We start from the raw sequence: 21,768 nt of genomic DNA on the forward strand, positions 1-21,768 counted from the left end.
CTATAGATTGCAATATATTTGCGATACACAATGTGTTAAATAATTACCAGGAAAACATGAATCTAAAGCTTTCCCTCTTCTTCTTTCTCCTAGGTTTAACGACCTCTAAGGTCATGATGGCCATCGAATGGTTTGCTAGACTTGCCGATATACCACGTAGTTGGATAGTCAGTCCTCACTACGCCGGGACGATCCGGATGGGATTGGAACCCCAGTCCAGCCATGTAAAGACCGGCGCCGTTGTCTCATACACCACCGAGCTGACCCGGTGGATGTAGGCAACAACGCTTAATCTTATCTAAGCTAAGATTGAATCTCTACCAATACTATTACTTTGTTGATGTATAGCAATGATACATAAACTTGCTAAATTATAACTTCAGCCATTTTTTTTATTCATCCATCGACGTCATTCGTTCATGGCGCAGATACTTATTAAGTTTAAATTGTCCATTATTAAAAACCTATATACACTTCTCCGAAAGTCAACAAGCAAACATTGACACGTTCCATCACGCACGTCCAGTACTGAAGGCTTTCTGAAGTAACTTTGATCAAAACAGAGCAGATAGTATGAATGAATTTAACAGAGATAAATATTACTACTCCCCAAAGAAAGGAAAGAAAAAAAGGAGGGCGGTGTGGCGCACATGAAGAAGGACTTCACCACTCTATGTCGTAGGGAGGGAAGTCCACATTAAGTCGCGTGGGTGTATCAAAACACATAAACTCTGAACCATACTTCAGTCGTGAGGCACTTGAGAGTCCGTTGTTCGTAATATAAACAAAACTGCTCCAAAAATGACACCCCACCCAATCTTGCATCCTATTACCCCTACCAGTTCCTTTCCCGAAACGACTTTGCGGACCAGTCGAAGAGTTGATACATCTATACTGTCAATATTTTTATAGCCACGAGTTTACGCATCTCGATGTGCCAGCCCATCTGCCAAGCTTTTGTGGCGATTCTGCTGTGCTAATATTGGAAGTAAGACATTTTCCTGCCTGTGCTTTACAGTGTTCGGCTAGATAGTGTCCATTCTTCGCAAACTTTCTGATCCCCAAATACTTGATCTTTAGCCTTTTTTTTTTACTCACATTCGCTCATACGTCATTTCGTGAATAATCCAATCAATCTATGAATTGATTTTTAAGATCCGTTCGGTTGAGAAAGCATATGCAAATGAGACACTGAGATAAACTTAACACCCACGATGGCGTTTTGCGATCATACGCAACTGAAACAGTCTGATGATTCATTGACATGCGTGTGAAGATCTCATCGGAACGTGAAAATAGATTAATTTCGTCGTCCATTTTTAGTTAGCTGCTTTCCTTAACCACCAAAGTCCAGCTTATTCATTAATTTATAACACTAAAACATAGAGCACCGTACAATTATCCAGTCGTAGACTGCATCCCAAAGTTCGGTTAAAACTAAACGCATTTCGTTCGATCATTTATCTACTTTCCCAATGACTTTATGGTCCTGCGATTCTTTTCCAAAAATGAAATCATATCTCCACCAGGATAAAAAAAGAAGAAAGGCAACGCATGTGGGAGAAAGACTGCGGTTTAAGAAACGTATTGAAATGTTTAAAATCCTATAACTTAGAAAGCTTTACGATCGCCAGCAACACGTATTATTCCTTTCCGATTCCTCCCTGCCAGGTTTGGCGCGCTGCTTGAGCACATTTCGCTTGCAAGCGCCTTTTCGTTGCAGCTCGTTCCCTTTACTGCCGTTAACGGCCGTTTGTTTGGTTGTCCGGCCTGATTCATCGTGACATTTATGGCATGCGTCTCGAAACCGCAGCGAGATCCCACTTCACATGGGTATAGTAGCTGCACGATAATCCAACGGCAAGGATCATCGTGCTGCTTGGCTGGGGCGCGGTCTTGCGCAGTATGATGAATATAGTATGCCATTTTATTGCACCTGACACACTGATGACCCACCACTAGCGAGCCGCATCAGACGGTAATGAGGATTGTAAATTTTTTATTCGTTTCACGATTTTGACGAGGGTTTAAGGGGTTTGGTCGAACGACTTGAATTTGACCGTATAATTTAAATAATAGATGTAAACTTTTGTGGCTGCCCTGCAAAACAATAGTTCTATCTCCCGGAAGAATGTGATTATATTTTTATGTGTAAGCAATTTGACATTTTCTACAAGGATGTGCTTATGTCCACTTTGGGTACGCTTATGTAAACGTGGGCTTAAAAATTGTGTTATTATTAAGCATGAGCGATCATATGATACTCCTGCGATCATCTTTAGTAATTCATATCTTAGTCATATCAAATTTATATCTTTAGTAACTAAGCTTTCATACATATTTTATTATTTTGCAAAGCACCAAACAAGTTTATGTTCAATAACAGTAAAATTCTCTATTATTACTACATCTTGAAAATGATCACGACTGTCTTTGCTAAACCTAGAGTAGAAAGAACAAGCAGCACCCTGCTGGATGTGTGAAATTTTTTTCTAAGTTTTAACTAATAATTCAACACCCTTATGGTGTATGCCCATTCTATCGTTTTTGGCAAAATTTGAAACAAAAATTCTTAAGATCGGGTAACATGGTGCGCAAATATAAAGCGCAAACCTACGCGTTGTATACAAATCATTTTTGAGTTAAGTTGGCATACACATGGAGCGCAAACATTAGTAATCGAACTTTGAACCGCAAACATTTGTAAAAAAATTATTCCTGCGATGAAAAAAGAAGATACCTACGGATATTTACTTGTTTTACGATAGTTTTATGAATAAAATATTTTATATTCTTTTATTCATATAAGACAGTCAGATCGTATTGCTAATAATAACATTTAATTGTAATTCAAAATCAATCTATCCGGTATTTTCTGCTACTTGGTTTCATCCATCGTAAGCGCAAACCCGAGCGCAAATATATTGTGACTACACGAAGCGCTAAAAATCTCAGTACATTTTGACACAACGTTTGGGTTTGCGCTTCACGTAGCCTGAATTTTAAAGTCGTAATTCTCTATGAAAGAATTAAACCAAAAATCATATATGAAACAAAAATGAGTAAAAATTTAATCAATCCCCCAACCCGCAGCTCTAAAGAATAGTAGCATTTATACAAACGAATCCAACTGTTTATGATGACAGATTTTATGATCATCATGTAGAAAGTACCACCATTTGGTTTCGTAAATGGCAGAACCTTCCCTCAAACTCACTTGTGTACTGCATTGAGCAGCACACAGTTATTAACGTACAAAAGCATAGAATTCCAAGCATATTCAACCACAGTGAGGCCAATATCACGCTTTCGTAAATCATTGACGCCTCGAAACTCATAAAACTTAATTTTTAGCTCAACCCAACACCCCAGCAATGTACCGTTTAACGCGACGAAACGCGTCCACGATCGTATACGTGAGCGACGTGAATGCAGGCACTGGGTGTGTTGATGTGTCCGCGCGTTTACATCATCCCTCAGAATGTTCTGCTTCATATTCTGGGCAACGATATTGAGCGTTATGTATTTGTTCCCGTTCTGTCACATTCAAACCTCGCTCAGAGGAATCTGATTTGCATCTCGTTCCCGCGCCTAACGCAAGATTTCCCCATGGCGTGGAAAAGTGCTGAAAATACTTCCAATGGCCACGGTTTCTTCTTAACCGCCGTTGAGTCACTCGCGAGACGTCGAAGCAACATTATGGCTAATTAGAGCGAAAAGCATTCAGAAAAGTGAAATATTTACACATCCACAAAACGTGCTGTTGCAAAGCAGTACGGTGGGGATTTCGCTGGAATGGTGCAGATATGCCTTTATTGGAGAATATTTACATACGATGGGCATGTGCCAGAGATACAATGGTCGTGCTTTATCGACAAATCTAGATGAGATAATTTCTCATGGAGTTTTAGGTTCAGTTTTTCAGGCGCGTATCATTTTAAGGGCCATGAAATTGATGCACAAGCAACTTATTCTGTTTCACCTTTCAATATAATAACTTCTTTAGCTCATTTGCAAGATCAAAAGGTTCATTTTGGAACAAATCCGACTAACTAATACACAACCGGCATGGTATCTATATTTAGTCACATCCAACAGCTGCTTGTAGTACCGTCAAACACCGGCATAAGAAACTCTTGGTACCGAATTGATCGAACTACGCAACACGGTGGTCTCCAAATAGGGTCAGTAGTTGTATCGTGACGCCACTTCGTACACCAAGAAATTGCAAATCTGACAGAAAATCTTCCAACATCCAACGGCTTGAGTCGGAACACCCTGAGGAGCCGAGGAGACCCAGCATACATACACACTTCTTCCGGATCAGGTAATGTTTATCATACCGGTTTCACTGTTTTATGAATGAAGCTGCACACACCCAAAGCGGGAAGAAAATGTGAATTGCCAAAAATAAACACTACATTCTCGGACATAGTGTCTCTTGGACGATCGTACGCGCCTCTATGGCGCTCTGAGTATTTGTCGGTCAAGCGGTCATGAATTGACTTTGAACGTTACCAACACAACTATTCTCAGCAGGTTTGCAGACTTGATTAATTTTGCCATTTGAGTAGCGGCGAATATTCTGTAACTTAAGCATAAAGGGTGAACATAGATGTTGCAATTTTAGCAACTATATTGTACTCAACCACTTACGAGTCCACGGATCACGTCTTTCAACGCCATGCCATACGAATGTGTTACGATCACAAAAGTTTTCACTTCCCTACGCATATGGTGATCAAATTATTTAAACAAAGTGACCGCCCAAAAGCACCATCACCCATACGGACAAAAGGTAAGTCTTAACCTAATGACCGGCACCGAAAGCAAACAACAAAAAACTGACGCATAATTTCCGCCACTGCGTACTTTGTCGACAATTCACCATTAAAAAAAAGTTTAACGTCGTAAGGCTCTCCATTGAAACGGAAATCTTCAACAGCACACAGACCAACAATGACTCTTACCACCCAGAAACGTCAAAAATGCTGATGAAGCTCAATAAAACCAAATACGAACCACCCACGTGCTGAAATGTGGAGTTTTGTCAAAACTACTTGAGTTCGGGGGTGTTTTTTTAAGTCTCCGAACAGACAAAAGAAAACTGGGAGGCCTGTTTGCCGTCACTAGAACGTCTTACTGTTACTTTGTTTCGGTTTTTCAAAGAAAAAATGCTATTTTGAGCTGGTGTAAACTGTCATGTAGTGTTAACGAGCTAAATCCTGTACATGGCATGTGCAAAAATAATACATTTATTAAATTATTACTTACTCCATTAAATATAGTTTGACTCGTTAACGCTTTCACGCAATGAAAACCTCCACAAATCAATAAACGTTCACGTCTTGCTCGATTGACTGTGATTGAGCTGTCATTTTATCATATCAAACCGACCAGGCGGACACTCATCCTGCGAGCATTCGAGCAATTTATGCAAATACACACACAGCGCATTCGTTAATCGTTTGATAACTATCACACCCTTACCTTGCACACACATGCGCCAATGTGCATAAATAGCGTATCAGCTCAATCAATCAATCAATCGTAGCACGCGCTCGGAACAAGAGTGTCACACCGGAATAAGTAATTAGCTGCTCGTCGATTACTTCCGCCCAAGAAGCAATCCGCGATCATTTGAACATTCTTTTCACCCGTATATCCGTCACCTGGAGCGTATAAACCGCTTGATAACATAAGTCTAGCGCAATTACACACCACCGGACTAATTGTTTTCACGCACTCTCAATTATACCGCAGCTGAGGTGCAAATTCCGAAGTGCATTTTACGATTCCGATCACTCATACGGGAAGGAAGGAAATGGATACCGTACATTCCTACGCACTTAGTCGATGGTCTGTCTTCCGGTTGTTTCTGCTTTCTAGCGTTAGGCCTCTTTTTATCAAATGGATAATGGAAATAATCAGAACGTACAGTGGCAAGTAGTGTAACAATATAAACGTGTAGCAATCCTACAAAGACGTAAGCATGCATGGTACCCCTATTGGCAAAATATTTGTAAATCTGTCAACTAAGGCACTACTAAGGCAAATTTGTATAAATAAGGCCTTTAGGAGTGGTTTTTAGGGCAATTTTTGTCAAAGAGCGAAGCAAATTATTTGACATCTGGACCCAAAGCTACATGCTCAAGGTTTAACACTAGAACTACCGGACCAGCCATTTGGACTGATTGCATACCTTGCAAGCGAATTTACTTTCCATAGTTAAATAATTTTTTCATTTTGTCTGGGATAAGGCAAAGAATAAGGAGGAAATGTCTTGTTGTTTAAGTCACACATGGTGTTGACAATACGACAACGTTCCGTCATACTTCAATATAAATAAAATTAAATAAGGATGTTCATTTCAATCAATTTAAAAATTTAAAAACTCATATCAAATTGATATGAAATTACGTCATGGGCAATTCGACCTAAACCGGTTATTTTATCTAGTGGTTTGTGGAACGATGGACAGCGTATTACAAAATATTCACAAAAAAGCAATTATATATTTAACAAATAGACGTATCGCTTGCAGTAAAAATATAAGATACTTTATAGTATACAGAAAATAAAATATGGTTTAACAATTTTATGACTAACAAGGTTGGATACTTTCAGAGCCAGACGGACTCAGCCTCGAGAGTAGCGAAGTCGCTCTTGCTGCTGCGGGATAGAACTTGCCGATCATTATTGGATCCAATTCTAGTTAGGTAGAACTGGAACTGCCACTGCTGGACTGCACTGGAGAGCACTGTACGCAGGCAAATAATTGTTATAGCTGTTATAACAATATTTTTGTTTGTTGCCCAAATGCAATCATCTTCCAACGCTGCAATAGTCATACCAATAGTACCAGAAATAAAACAACTGCATCCACCTGAGGAATACAACATACAACAAACAAAAGACCTGGACAGCAACCCCACATCCACAACCGGACATGCCCGAGATAAGGCAAAGAAAAAGAAGGAAATGCCTTACTATTAATGTTGATTATTTCTAATAATTCTGATGATTCCATTATTTATTTTGCTGTAAACAATTTGAATTAGCGAGGATGCGCCACAACAAGATAAACTATTTAATTGCTCTATTTTATAGTTGTTCAATGTTGGTGTAAGAAACAACCAATCAAATGTGTATTAAAATCAGTATACAAACTTAAGAAAATATGAAAATGTTAACCAGTTCATAAAAATTATTTGGTAAAGTTGAACACGTCAAAATTGCGGTAGTTTTAGTGTTAAAAAAAAGAAAGAGAGAATATCGACTAGACGATTTCTTTTTCTTTGGATTTTAAGCCTCGAGAGGCCTTTTGGGTTGTCAACACTAATTCTATAATTTGATTTGATACACGTAGTTGAATAGTTGAATAAATTTCCTAAAAGATTTTCCAGGTGGCATTCGATGGTTGATTCTATTGTATGTAACACCAGCGCAGATATCGCTATGCCAACGAATCCCTTAGTGACTTGACTTATTTTTTTATATATTTCAACAGACCTATCAAATCAAGCGGTTAATTTGAAGATTCAATGTTTCTCTGTTTTATAAATCCTTTTTTTGTAAAAAAAAAGAATGTGAATAATATAAGCAATAGCTTCACTTCAGATAAGCGTAGTATTAGAATTCTTATGTGACGAAGATTATTCAGATAAACACAGCTGCAATAAAATTCAGTGATTCAGTTTACTGTAAGGCACAATTATAACAATGCACAATAAAATCACACTAAAAGAAACGTTCAGCTGCATGCAACAATCGAGCAAGATTAAAAATACACCAAAACATCAAACACTCGGAGCTTGCTAAGAACGATGTGGGGCATGTAGATTCGTCAGGTAGATAGCACTATGTTTTCTCATTTTATATTGTACTCTGCTGCACTTTGTTATAGCTAGTGTAAACTCAGTTCATGCATAGCATAGTTGTCGTTGAAGTTGTCATTATATCATTTGCTTTCTTTTATTTTCATGGATTCCTTCCTAAGTTGTTTCCATATCATTTGCATAGATCTACTTTCCACATTTTATCTACTGTCTTTGTTTATTACGCTAGTATTAATGGATCAAGGTTTTAATTAAGTTTCTTTTTTGCGTCATTTTTGTGTTTTTTTTTCGCTACATTTCAATTTAGAACAAATTACTAATTTGAAATAAGTTAATACGTGTTGAGTGTATTTAATTCGTTTAGCTTAAATTCTACACTAACCAGCAGCGGTTAGCGAATGGTTTCTTATCATTTCTACTCTTTTTTTGTACATCATTACCCTATCCATTGGAACGGACAAGCACATGTCTAGAGCGATTTATTTTTCTCATGCACAATATTCTTTGAATGTTCGTATTTACAAGAAGCGCATCGTGCTCAAAAACGAATAAATAGTTCTTAAGCGTACAATATGCTACCCATTACTGTTGGCATCTTTCTGTCTATGTTTTTTTTTTTCGATTTAATCGCAACAATATTACAAATCTTTCAGTATTCTTTGTGTTGATGCTATGCGATCCGCGAATCCGTCCGCACAGTACGTAACGTGTACAGTTTGCTACTTATAATGCCTACGCTTGATTATTCTACTTAAACATCTAGCGGAGAACTGCCAATTATATGTTTCATAACAAATTCTTACACCTAAACTCAACCATAACTTGGACTATCAAATACTCACGTCACTAGTCGCTAAGACACTATGTATTTATGCTGAATGTTTCGTGTATCTGTGCTAAGTGGTCAATAATTTATCCAACGTGAAACATAATACTTGAAATTACAATATCTGTGTTTTGTTCTCCTTTCGCAAATAATTTGATTTGTTATTTTGTACACATCTTTTTCGACAATTCGCCCACTGCCTTTGTAGGAAGAAGCGTTTGCTTTTTGAAACGTGCATAAAAGATTAACATCAAGAAAACAAAACAACGAAACAATTAAAGCATATCGGCTTAGGATTTAATATGGGAGGGAAATTTGTGAACGCCACTACACGAAATACATATAAATAAAATCAAAAGTACAAACAAAAACCACGCAAACGCTTACACAAGCACATATACACACGCACACAAATATTACGACTGGGCATACTCATTTATGGGTCACGGGGGTGAATTTATTTCGATTTCAGGGCTTTTTGAGGAATGTATGGAACGATTTGCTAAGGAGGAAATATGTCTGGAAGGGATTCGATGTAGTTAAGGAAGAACGTGTGGTTGCCACACACACCTACAGACCCACAGAAATTGGTAGTGGCGCAACGTGCGCCTTTCGTTACGCGAAAGTGCAACATCATCAAGAAAACACAAACTTGTCTGATACGTCAGTGTTCAACACTCACTCAGCATTGTCTGGTTGGCTTCAACGCAAGCTTTACGCACGGTGTTGAGTGCAAGAAATTGTTTTTCTTTGCCACGGTAAAACAACCAAAAAAAAAAAACAAACCCTATTTAAAAACCACAAAAGTGTTGGAGAACGCGGGTTGGTCTTCCGACTGTTTTCGATTCGGTCCGCAGGAGTAAATTACTGTCAATTAGCACACCGGATTTTGGCGTTGGCCAGCTTTGAAGTCGGAACCGAAAACAAAGATCGTACCGACAAGATGCAGCTTTGCATGTAAACTTTTTCGCACATTTACGTAAAGTGAGCGCGTCAACGAAATGCCTGTAACTCACCATACGAGATTTATGGCGGGAGCCGGCTCAAACCAGATGACCGGTTTATGATAAATTTTAACACGCTGCGTATTGAAGTCGTATGGAAAATATAACATATATCTGTTCTAATTTCAAATGTTTCCTATACATTGTCACAACTTTCGGGCAGGTTATCAGAACCTGCCCGAAAGTCCGAAGTCTCAAAAGAAACAGCACCAACTGTACTGTGATTCGTAAAGATGCAATAAAGAAAAAATCAATAATTTTGTAAAAAAAAATCACAAGCTTCTTCAAAAACTGCACTCACACATAGGAATGCAAGTTTAACAATACATTTCGCAATTCATGACCTCCCGTCAATACATCGCGAAAGAAAACCAAGCGCCATTAAAGTTAACGATTTTTACTCTTTTTTATTACTGTTTTTTTTTTTTTTTTGCAAAAACTCTTTGCTTCGAAAAAGTTCCAGAATTGAAAAAGTTGACGCTGCTTCTGTTAAAAGCGAATACTCTACCGATGTCCCCCTCCGGAAAGGCGCTTGAATTGGAAGAAAATGTCGCCCACTGTGAGCTGCGTGAGTTTGGTGATTGGATGTGTCTACTCCTCCATTCTTCCCTGTGCTCCTTCTCGACTTATTATTTTTAATCTTCCCCATGGTGTGAGATCGTCGTGTAAATTGTTTAAGATTATTTATAAATTATTACACTGTATTAATTTGTAGTACTTGCCGGAAGAGAGCCACGGCTTCCTAGTTTCGCGCGTTCCAAGCATTGACAATGATTTGCATTGTAGTTTTTAATTTGTGTTTGGACAATTGCAAGAGCAATGCTAACTGTTCCTTTAGGCTTTTTATTGTCGTTTACAGTGGCACACCAAATTGCTGGACAATAATTAACGCACATTCTTTGAGGTAAGAAAAAGTAATGGAAAAAGCATCATACTGCTGTTGCCTATCCTTCCACGAAGAGAAAGGATGATACAAAAGTGACCAGGATGGTGAGAACAATTTGTTTACCGACGTATGCGTATATAATGCGGCACGGTAAGGGTTGCGACAGCAAACACTATCCCAGAAGAAGATACTACCGTTGCGCATGCGCATGAGTCATGTGCGTGTGGGAGTGATGCGGGATGTGGGAATGGTGTGTGTGGCCGGAATGCGGCGGGTAGGATTGGGCGTGGGAGAGCGGGGAACCTTGGCCGCCGGGGTATGGCTGTTGCATTAAGCCCTGGTCGAGCCCGTAATGGCCGGTCTGTGGGTGACCTAAATGAGCATGCCCGTGGTGGCCGTGGCCGTACACTAATTGCCTTACTTTGGAATCTTCGTCGCCGATGTTGTAGCTGAGTTCGGTCTCCTCGAAGCCGGTCGCGGACATGCGCTGGTCACCCGATGAACCCGTCGGCGGATCGGGCGAGTTCAGGCAGGTCTGGATGAGTGCCTTGCCCGCCTCCGACGTGATCATCGGCTGGAGCTTGCGTGTCGCAAAGGTGTACACGTGACCGGTTTCGGAAGCCACCAGCAACATCACTTGCGTGCCGGTTAGCGTTGACAGTTCGTACGCCTGCAAATAGAGAGAAAGTGAAACATTATTAGTGTGAGGTGCAACCAATCACAAATAATACATACAAAAGAGCATTTGTTAATGTTCGTTTGCAATACTACATATCGACATTTAGTTATTTGTCATAAATTGCTTCGTTTTTATGCATGATGAACCTATCATATCATCCTTAATATTATTCTAAACCTTCCAAAGAACCTGCCTGAAATCAGAAACCGTATAATTATTACCATTATAAGTCAATGCAAAAAATCAAGCCGGAGGGTGATGATAGGCAGGAGAATCGCCTCGACTAGCCACCCACGAACGACCTTCCAACGTTGTTCCAAGTGTCCCAAAGCAAAGACCTTAGAAAAAAAAACCCAACAACTCTAGCAGTGGAGCATTTATTCTAAACTGAAAAACTGCTTGGGACCGCTCACACCCACGTGATGGTAAGCCACTGGAAAAAATAAACTGCGATTCATCGCAGATCAAGTCAATAAATTATTCAATCAACAACAAAGTTCATAATTGAATGAAAGAGAGAGAGGGAGAGAGAGAGTCACCAAGAGAGCTTTAAACAAGTTTAAAGTAATTATATTTATCTCTGTGAGGTACGTTTCTACGTGTATTTTTGAAGCTGAAAAATGACGCCGAGGTCCAGAACTCATCGGAGTAGTCAAGCGAATAGAAATCATCGACAAACAGCATCTTTTTTTTTAAATTTGCTAAATTGTTACACAAATCAATTCATAAACTCGCCTGCGTGTGGGCTGTCCGACTGACGTAGACGAACATTTCGCTTTGCCTTCTAAGGATTTGATTCAATTTAAAAAAACAACATATTAAAATGAGCTTTTAAGCGATTAATTAAGCTCCCAACATCCCTTCGATCCATCCATCTACGAAATAGAATCAAATGGCCATGCTTAAACACAACTCAATAAACTGACGAACAGGTCCGCGTGCAGGCGCTCTTGAATGAAAATATAAAGGAAAAAAATCAAACAGCAACAACGATCACATCCACCAACACCGGTTCAATAACTTCACTCCGCACGCATAAAGACTGGGCGCCAACGTTTCTTCCATCAGCTACACACGCCACGGTAAGCAACTTTCCTGCGAGACTCGCTCGGAAATGTGAAACAATCGATGGACAGCAACGAATGACTTGAGCGGGCATCAAGCGCGAAACCCGTGAAACTTCTCCCTGTCGTTGCAACCGGTTATGATTCATCACGAGCCAGCGCACAAGCGAGAGATGCTAATTTGGATGCGTGGCGTCATAACAGAATGTTGGTAAAGGTTTTTTTAAATCGTTTGCTGCTGGTAAAATGCTGGTCTTGGTGCATTTCGACAGTCCAAAAGTTCAGTGTTAGTTCCTATGTTTTCTAACACGACAGGATTGGCAAATAATCTAAACCGATTCGTTTCTTCATGCGCAGTACATGAAACATTTGGACATATTATTTACAGAAAGTTTGCCTCAAGTAAGTCTGTAATAGAAGCACCTGTCCTCTCTAAGATAAAATGTCACGAAAGAACAACAAACTGGGATGTATCATCTTCTTTTACTTAAGATAGATCCTTTGGACTCATACCTGATATATTTTATTACAAAAAACACACACACGCACAACTGTTACTACTTTTATTTTACCACTTTTCCTACGTTTGGTTACCACCATTCCGCTCAATCAACTTTATGACACCTAGCCCCAGAGGGGGCGTTCATTTGCTACACACGTTGATTAAATAATTTGCATATTACGCACAGGTGAACACCGCACGAAACAGAGAAACGCTAACCCCTTTGGTTAGCCGCAGGGGACAGTTCTATTAATTTCTTCATGCACAGACACACGCGCTACCCGCCAGATGCCATCGTCATATCCACGAACGCTGATTGACCGACATTGAATTTATCGACGATTTTGTGCTTTCTAACGCGCACGTGCCGAGCGCCGACCGACAATGTGACCGTTTATTCCTTTTTCTTCAGATTTTCGACCAACCCACAAATTTAGACAGTAATTTCAAAGGAGATACGATCATCTTGAAATGGGTACCCGATCACGTGGATCATTAAGATCGTGCCGAAATTGACTAATGAACATGTGTGCTCTATACGAGATGCATGTGCCCTTAGAACTCTCTGGGTAGGAAATTGTTCTGTCTTGCTGCCTTCATACTGCACAAAACCTAAGCTCAACTCTGACGGAGTTCCATCAACTGAAACGTATATGAATTACGTGATTATTACGACAGAACGGTTAATTATTGCAGCTCATTCCATTGCTTTTACTGTGCAATGCAAGATTTACGCCATCATCTGTCCGATTTGAAGAGTGTACTGAATCCAGCAGCTACAGACTTTCATCAGACCAACACGGACCGCTGCTCGACAGGATGAATCCTTCTGCCTGCTCAGCCTGGAGTCTCCAGAGTCTCTGCTCTGAGGAGTGCTCTAGTGCTTGGAGCATACTGATGCAGGCTATGGAAGCCATCGTCCCAAACCACAACCTCAAATTCCCTTCCATTTGAGGTTGTGGTTTGGCCAAAAATTTTAAGTCACATTAGCATAAGTAATAGGATTTTCATCCTACGTTTGTTTGCAAACTACGTCATACACATTGTTGGAAACAACAATGCTGTGATTGATAAACATATCCTTAAATTCTTTGTAAAACCTGTACGTCGTTTTAAGTTGTTTTGAATAAACAATATCTTATAAAAAAACCTCTCTGAACAGCATAAATCTGAACGATTCTATTGATGTTTAGACAAAAGCACTTTTATCGCGTATCTGGTAAAATCTTCTTGCCAATCAGTTATTCAATCTTAAACGACACATTCGTTTCAAATCTCTCATTATCAGAGAGCGGTCAACAATAGGCCTGATTACCACATACAAATAGTCAAGACAAGTTGTCAAACACAGAAGATTCGAATTATGACAGCCGTTTTTTGTTGTCTGTTGGACAAAAAAAACTTAACGAAAGGCAAACTTAAAAGAACACTGCCAAGAATTTGTATTCTCTAACACAAACAGAGACTCGTATTTGTCAAACTGTTTTCCGTCAGCTATTCGAAATGGAAAGGCGCCAAACTCACTGGTTCCTGTGTGTTTCCAGTTCGTTTTTTTTTTACAGTCCCAATCAAAATGTGAGTATTTCAATTCAGAAAGCTAGGGATGCCACTACGGCATCCCACAAAAAAAACGATTTAAAAAATATAGTCAGGCATCTTGCTGCTCATTTGGTTCCATTTCTAAATATTTAAATATTCTAAAAATATTTAAACACTTGTTAAATTTCACGAAGAAAGTTGGTTGAGCATTTGCTATATTAAAATCTTTCCCGGTTCCATTTTGGTAACTCCCTTTGGTAACTGAATTTTGGAAACCGCAGCGTAGTAGCCAACATTTCTTTTGGAGTGAGTCTTTTTGCCCTTACAGGCGGAAACTTTGACTCAATCACATGAAAAATAACGAGGAAAATTTCCTTAGATTTTTCGAAAAAATTTCATAAGTCTGAAAGGAACAACCTCGAGAACATATTAAAATGGTTTGACACAAAAGTTTCACAGGCTAATATCACGCTTGATTAGTAAGTTCCAAAGGATCGAACTTACTACGAAGCAGCCGACGTTGTTTAGTAAGATCTTCCGTTCTTTCATCATCAGTACTGCTATCATCGCTCACATGAATTACAAAATCATTTTGATGGCCTAAATATCACCTACAACGCAAAATATCTTCTCAACAAGCACCTTTTTTTACACTTTTGGTTTTGTTTTTGTTAGTTCCATCACTTTGACAGATTGTTTTGAAGATTTAACGAAAAAAAAAAGCTTAACGAAACTTGCCTGTCACAAAAACGGTTTCAAAATGCAATTTTTTTTGCGTCAATGCGTTGTTATTGACATGCTTGTCTTGAGACTTTTCCGTTTGTAATAGATAATCAGGACTAATATCACATTATTATTATTTATTATTTAGCTTGAATTATGTTCAATAAATACTTGAAAGTTTTGCTACTCTCATCACTCTTAAGTAATGTTGTGTTTTGTACCTTAATATCCCAGGAATAACATAATTGCAATTAACAAATTTACACCAAACGCAAGTCTCTGGGCCCTGTCGATGCCCGACGATTGTATTTTCAGCCTCCTATTTCCACGTGTATTTTCCTGCAAACACGTTTCTCCAATCCAATCCAATCCAATCCAAACAGAAACGCAAGAAGACACTTAATCGAATATTCGGGTCGGATACATATCCGTGTCGGTGCCATTCTTTTGGCACTGCATTTGTAACCCCCAAAGTGTGAATTTATGTTCGAACATATGTTTTCCATCCTCTCCGTAATTCATTCCTCCAACCGTGTAGAGGGAAAAGAAGTCATTTCCATCTCTCTCTCTCTCTCGCTCCTTCCAAGCGTCGTCCTTTCCACCAGGAATATTTCGCGTGTAATTCAACCGTTCCAATCGTCGCTCGAAAAAGCGCGGTCTCTGAACGGTCTTCGGTAGGAGGATTTCGCTTTCAACTTTTTCGGTGTTTTTCGCATCACGCTTGAGCGGACGGGTGGGTAACTTAGTCACAGGGCGGCATGGTGCGCTTTCCAAAGAGTAGACACAAAACAAAAAAAAAAAACGATCTACAAACCAAAAGACCGAAGCCGACCCGACAAACCGGAAGGTGAAGGTGTTAACTTTTCTACCAGCCCTGTCACCCAGCATCCAGCAGAAGGCGACACAGACGATAACAAAAAAAAAAGCATTCAACCACAATCACACTCCACGCCGCCAAAGACAATGCGTTTTCGAAAAGCTGAAGAACGTCGTCGGACAGTAGCATATCTTTAACAAAACTCCACCCTACCCTCCCCCCAAACGAACTGCTCTTTCGCTTTCTCGACAAGCATTATTTTCATGTGCCGATTTTTTGCCAGACGTCTTTGAGAAGTGCTGAATAGCGGTAGCAACGATACGGTGAGGGAGAAGTGCGCGAATTGTGCGCGAAATTAGCATAACCTCCCGCAATGCCAAACTACATACCGATACCAAAGTGTGAACAAACGTGGCACGAGACTTTACGGCGCGCGCGCTCTCATGCTGCACGTTAGCCGAGTTGCGTCGTCGGTACAAATAAAAGCAGCGAAGGGATGCTGCGGCGAACACACGGTGATACGATCTGCCATCCGCTGTTCACTGGCTCTTTAAATCGATTCACCAAAATGCACACAAGCACACAAACACGCACAAACAAGAAGGTGCAAAATAAATAAATAATAAAATCACTCAGTGGAAATTCCCGAAACGGTTTCACAATTTACACCGCATATGTACGATCCGCTGAGGTCAGTGTATTTAGAGCGGTAAGGGGTACTTGCAGAATAATGAGCCATCGGGAGGATTTACGAAGGCACCACAGAAGCAGAAGCAAATGGAAACATTCCACCACTAATCCACTCCGTCGCTGCTCGCAATGTCTCTCGCAAAAGACGTCGATCTTTGAACATGTTTTAACCTCCCTTTAGGCTTTGCCCACAATCTTCCCAACAGCAAGCGAGCGAGTGTGGGACTGGGCTGCAACGGAGGATACCAGTGGATGATGATTAAACATAAGCATCCATAAAGCGTTCGGAAAAGGGGTTTGGCGACGCGAAATTCCGTCGTGTGTTCTTAAGCGGAATGGAGGTACGGCTGGAAACGGTACGGTCAGAGGCGAAAAAACAGCTTTCCGTACTTACAAGCAGCATCAGGCGCAATACAAATAGTTTTAAAATTCATGAGATAGTTCAAATTGGGATGGGTGAGAGTCATGCATGTTCGCCGTGCGTGTGGCGGATTTTATTCTCTATCTTACAGCAAAATAAAAATCGATTTCTTTGCTTTTTTTGAAAGTCCAATTTTGCTCTTTGTTTGCATTTTACTTGCTGCGTAATGCGGTATTTTCAAAATTTTTCTTTTTTAGTATTCGATGTCTTTAAGAAAACTAGTTTTATGTGCGCCCAACTCTCCATAACCTTAAAAACTTCTCTTTTTTCATTTGATTTTAGATTAAAAACACTTACAATTTGTTTAAATATAAACAAAAAATTCAATTTGGTAATCAAAAATTTTTGGCGCCAGTCCTCACATGGCAGGATCAGCGTTAAAATCCCATCCAAACCGTTCCCCCGTAGTGAGGACTGGCCATCCAACTACATGCAGTCCTAGTAAGGTTAAGTAAGTGAGGACTGCCCATCCAACAAGTCTAGTCAGGCATCCAATGACTGGTGTGAGTTTGTAGTTCGTAAAGCCAAAAAGCAGAAAAAGAAAATAAGAAGAAGAAAAGAAAAATCAACTGATATTCCTTCTTTAACGATTGTTGAATAACTCATGGAAATTCTCATTGGCTTAGAATTTCATCAAAACAAGCCATTGCATTAAAAATTTTGTATTAAAAATTTAAAAAGTACTGTTCATTAAGAATTTGGTCACTCTGTGTTATGTACATAGAGTAGAGGCCCCAGTGGTCATATATGGAATTTTTTACCCCTTTGAGTAGGTATTGGAGCACTCCTCCCTCTTATGGAGTGGTTTTGGCATGGTCGTGTCCGTTTCAGTTATTATTAACGATGGAGCAGCAGCGTAGACACTTAATTGTGCACACCCACTTAGAAAATTCAATTCGGTCCGGCAGAAAATTAGGAAAATTCCCTAAAATCGCGTCTTTTAATTTTGAATATTTGAAATTTCGGGGACGTCAAAGCGTGGTTAGAATGATTGAACAAAATCGTCGTTCAGAAACAATGTCAGCTGATCTGGAAGATGTTGAGAACGCGCCACAGGAGCGCCTTTCGGATGGGAATATTGCATAAGTACCGTCGAAAAAATAACATTGAGTGCAAACCGCTCTTTTCGTGCCACAAAGCAACCAAACAGAACTTTGATCCATAATTACATTGCCAAACCACGAGCAAAATTGTATGACCAGGTCCTAACGAGGTACGCGTGTTGCGTTCTTATGGATAACGAAACGTACGTAAAAATAAATTTGAGGCAAAATTCTGGCCAATGTTCCGGCGATGTTCCCAACAAATATAAATTCATTTTTGCAGACAAATTTTCCCGCAAACTGATGATATGGCAAGCCATCAGCAGCTGTGGGCACAAAACACGGGGTTTTTAAACAAACCAATCTATGAACTCGACAGTTTATGAAGATCAGTGCTTGGAAAAGTGTGTTTTGCTTTTTAATAAAGTTCACAAAGGCCCAAATAAGGCCCTGGCCAGATTTGCCAAATGTCCAACACGCATACTATTGGAAAAAACAGCTACTGAAGTAGATAAACCAGTTGTGCGGCAGCTTATGAGAGGTATCAAAAGAAAGTTGCTTCAATTTATCCGTACATAAACAGATAGAAATTTCTTGAAATTTGAGATAAAAGAGCAATAAAAAACCATTCGTTTGATGTACAAATTATATTTCTACGTTACCAATTGTTGGTTTTACAGCCTGTGCTGAGTGACCTAATTCTAAATGAATGACACTTTACTGTATTAACACGTCTAAGGTCTCCCAGCCTCAACGCAAAGCTAAATTTCTATAGCCCACCATACATGGTGAGGGAGTGTGTGCTTTTTGCTTTTGATTCACTCTTCACCACTCTCCTTAACCTCCGAAATGGTGGCAAGATACCGGAAGTTGCAATAAAAATGATTAATTTATCCCGATAATGTCACAACAACAGTTTTCGGCGGCTTTCATCGCATGCCGCTAGATTGACCAGATTTCAAAGAAATAAAATAAACAAAAAGTCCTCCCTCCATTCACCAAAAACCCATAAAAAAAAACCGACCGAAACCACTTCATCATTTCGATGGGAGAAATTTGTAGCGATAGCACATCTGTCTCGAACGAAGCGCAATCGTAAGGTGGGACTATAATGAAATTCCATAAAACAGAGTACCAAAGTACGAACAACGGAGAAAAAATAAGGAATTTTGAGATGAAAAGCGGTCCGGCAGACATTTGCTGATCACATTCCTTTATCCGCTTTCGTGATAAGCATCTTGATATATATCGAAGCGGAACATTACGATTAACAGAATTCTGCAGATAGCAAAACAGGAAGCCAGCATCTTTATATCTTGCGAATCGTGAAGAATTTTAACTCCAACGAGTTCGCATTCGTTGTGCGCAAAAATCAACATGCGCTCGACAACGGGCACGCCGGCGTAAAGATAAGTCGTTAACAGCTTCAGTGGTTCGGCAATGGATCGACCCCGTTGTGGTTTCCACTTTTCCAACTACATTCACATCAATAAAACAAACAGAAAAACACGAGAAAATTTGTATGCAAGCCAATTGTTATTCAACCCTGAACGAACAGAACAGTGCAAAAAAGCATTTCCATCATGAAGAAAATAAACGAATAATAAGTTTGGCTTTTGTTCGATTGGATTATCCTGCAGGGATACGATCGATGGTTGATACGAATGGAAAAAAAAAACAAAAACCCCTTTACAGTACCTCCAAATATTTATTTATTAGATCGGTCAGCCAGCCTACCAGAAGAAATTTCTTCAAGGTGCAAAGTAGTGCATGCTAACCAGTGCCATGCCGTCTCAATCTAAAGGCACGTGCAACATTATGCAGTTCGGAGATTCAAACAGTGAAGTAGCGTGATATCGGAAAACTGAATCTGTGCTCTTTGTCGAAGGTGCTGACGTTCGGTCCTTCGCATGTTGCGCCGCACAAAAGCAAACTTTTACAACAAAAAAACAACACAACAAATAAAGAACAAAAGCCTTTACAGTGGCAGCACAGAAACGGTAGCAGAAACAGAAGCCAAACAAAATATCAGCTCTGTTCGCAGCAGTGATATTATTTTCTTTGTACCCAGAATTTACTGGCTGTCGTTTACATCTGGCGACATTGATACAATACGTATTCCAGTGCAAAACGCTGCTTTACGCGCAGAACAAAATTAAACAAATCGAACAGGATCACATGAATGCTCAGGTAAGCCCGTACGCCCGTAAGACACTCCAAGAAACGCTGACAGACCCTGTGAAGTTCTCTGCACCGCAGCCTACTTCCCTAAGGCAGCGGAACTGACCGTTCCATTCCATGCAGCAGTGAATAACGAAGGTGATCGTTATTTATGACGGTGCCTCCGGAAGCTGCGGGTGAATCCGACCCGTACCTTGCTAAGCCGGAGCGTGTGCATTAGCAACCAGCCAGTACAGTAGCACCGAGCCGATGCCTCAAACGCAGTTGCACCAGAAACATGCAAATGAACCAAATATAGTTCGCGTCTCGTCACGCACGCGGAATAACGCGAGCACCATCCCTTTCGTTCCGAGTTGATGTAAGGAATAGCGCCCACGAACGCGTTGCATCGATGAGCATCTGACGGTGTGTGTGTGGGGGAATGTCTTAAACTTGTTTTTCTTATGCTTTTCCGCCGCAGCTTACACCGCCTGCAGGCGTAAAAGGCATAAATTTATGAATATGAGCTATAAAATCAACACCTATGATAAATATATTTTACATTACACGTGCAGTGTGTTTGCCAAGTCAAGCCTAAGACGAGCAGTGAGAATGTTTAAGCATAGCAAACAACTCCGTACAGAAGGATTGTAGTATTTTCTTAGTCAGGATAATGAAAATTGCGAGCAGAGGATTGACATCGAATATAAATCAATCAATTTTCGCAAAATGTAGTGACTTTAGAGACTGCTTATCGATCTCGTGCTAACTAAGCCTGGGTAAATATTACTGGAATCTGTCACTTTCTGGGATATAACCAATAAAATAACACGCACAATATATAAGACTTTGAGTTCGTTATCATTATAATGCAGAATACACAAGCATATGTGCTTAAACAAAATATAAAGGCGCACTTTAGCAAACACGTTTACAATCGTAACGCAATATATTGTACAGTATAGTATTAGGTATTTTCATCTTGACTTGTGGAATCTTAAAAAGTCCGCCGCAGTGTTATCGGATTAAACATGAGTAGCAATTGAAAAAACATCCTTGTAACCATCCTCAATCGGAAGAAAGCAGGATGGTTGACGCTGGAAAAATTGCTTCTTCCAGATTTGCTTTAACATTTGTCTATTAATTTTGGTCCTTGCTTTGGTCTTGCTGTGCAAACGAATTATTTGAGTCACCAAATAGACAAACTGTTATTTATTAATTTTAAGTATGACGCCTTGCGCCATGTGGTCAAATGGACGAATTGTTTTTCAGAATAAAAGAATAAAATTGAGAAGTGCTGAAAAATTATTTTCCATATTAATATCTTTCCAAAATGAATGACAACAAAATGATCAATACTAGTGATAGGTTCTCGGAACCTCACCCACGGCTCCGACCCGATTCCGAGCATCGTCAATCCGGCTCCGATTCTGGTCAAATTAAAACCACGGTTCCGCCTGAAACCGTCCGGGGCAATTGGAGCCATCCGGAGCCGTTTAGAATCGTTCGGAAACGCTAGTCGGCAGTCTCAGCCGTTGGAGCCGTCTGGAGACGTTGAATCGTCCAGAGCGGCTAG

At 39.9% G+C, this 21,768-nt stretch overlaps 1 protein-coding gene across 1 annotated transcript in view; it reads right to left on the reverse strand.

Moving 5' to 3' along the window:
- LOC126556063 (serum response factor homolog) overlaps positions 1 to 21,768 on the reverse strand; it is a 132,224-nt gene that overhangs the window by 91,536 nt on the left and 18,920 nt on the right. The window contains exon 2 of the mRNA XM_050211260.1: positions 10,976 to 11,224. Coding sequence (XP_050067217.1) covers positions 10,976 to 11,224 — 249 coding nt within the window. The remainder of the gene's footprint in view (positions 1 to 10,975; positions 11,225 to 21,768) is intronic.

The sequence above is a fragment of the Anopheles maculipalpis genome, chromosome 2RL (assembly GCF_943734695.1).
Source record: "Anopheles maculipalpis chromosome 2RL, idAnoMacuDA_375_x, whole genome shotgun sequence".
In the NCBI taxonomy this organism is placed as follows: domain Eukaryota; kingdom Metazoa; phylum Arthropoda; class Insecta; order Diptera; family Culicidae; genus Anopheles; species Anopheles maculipalpis.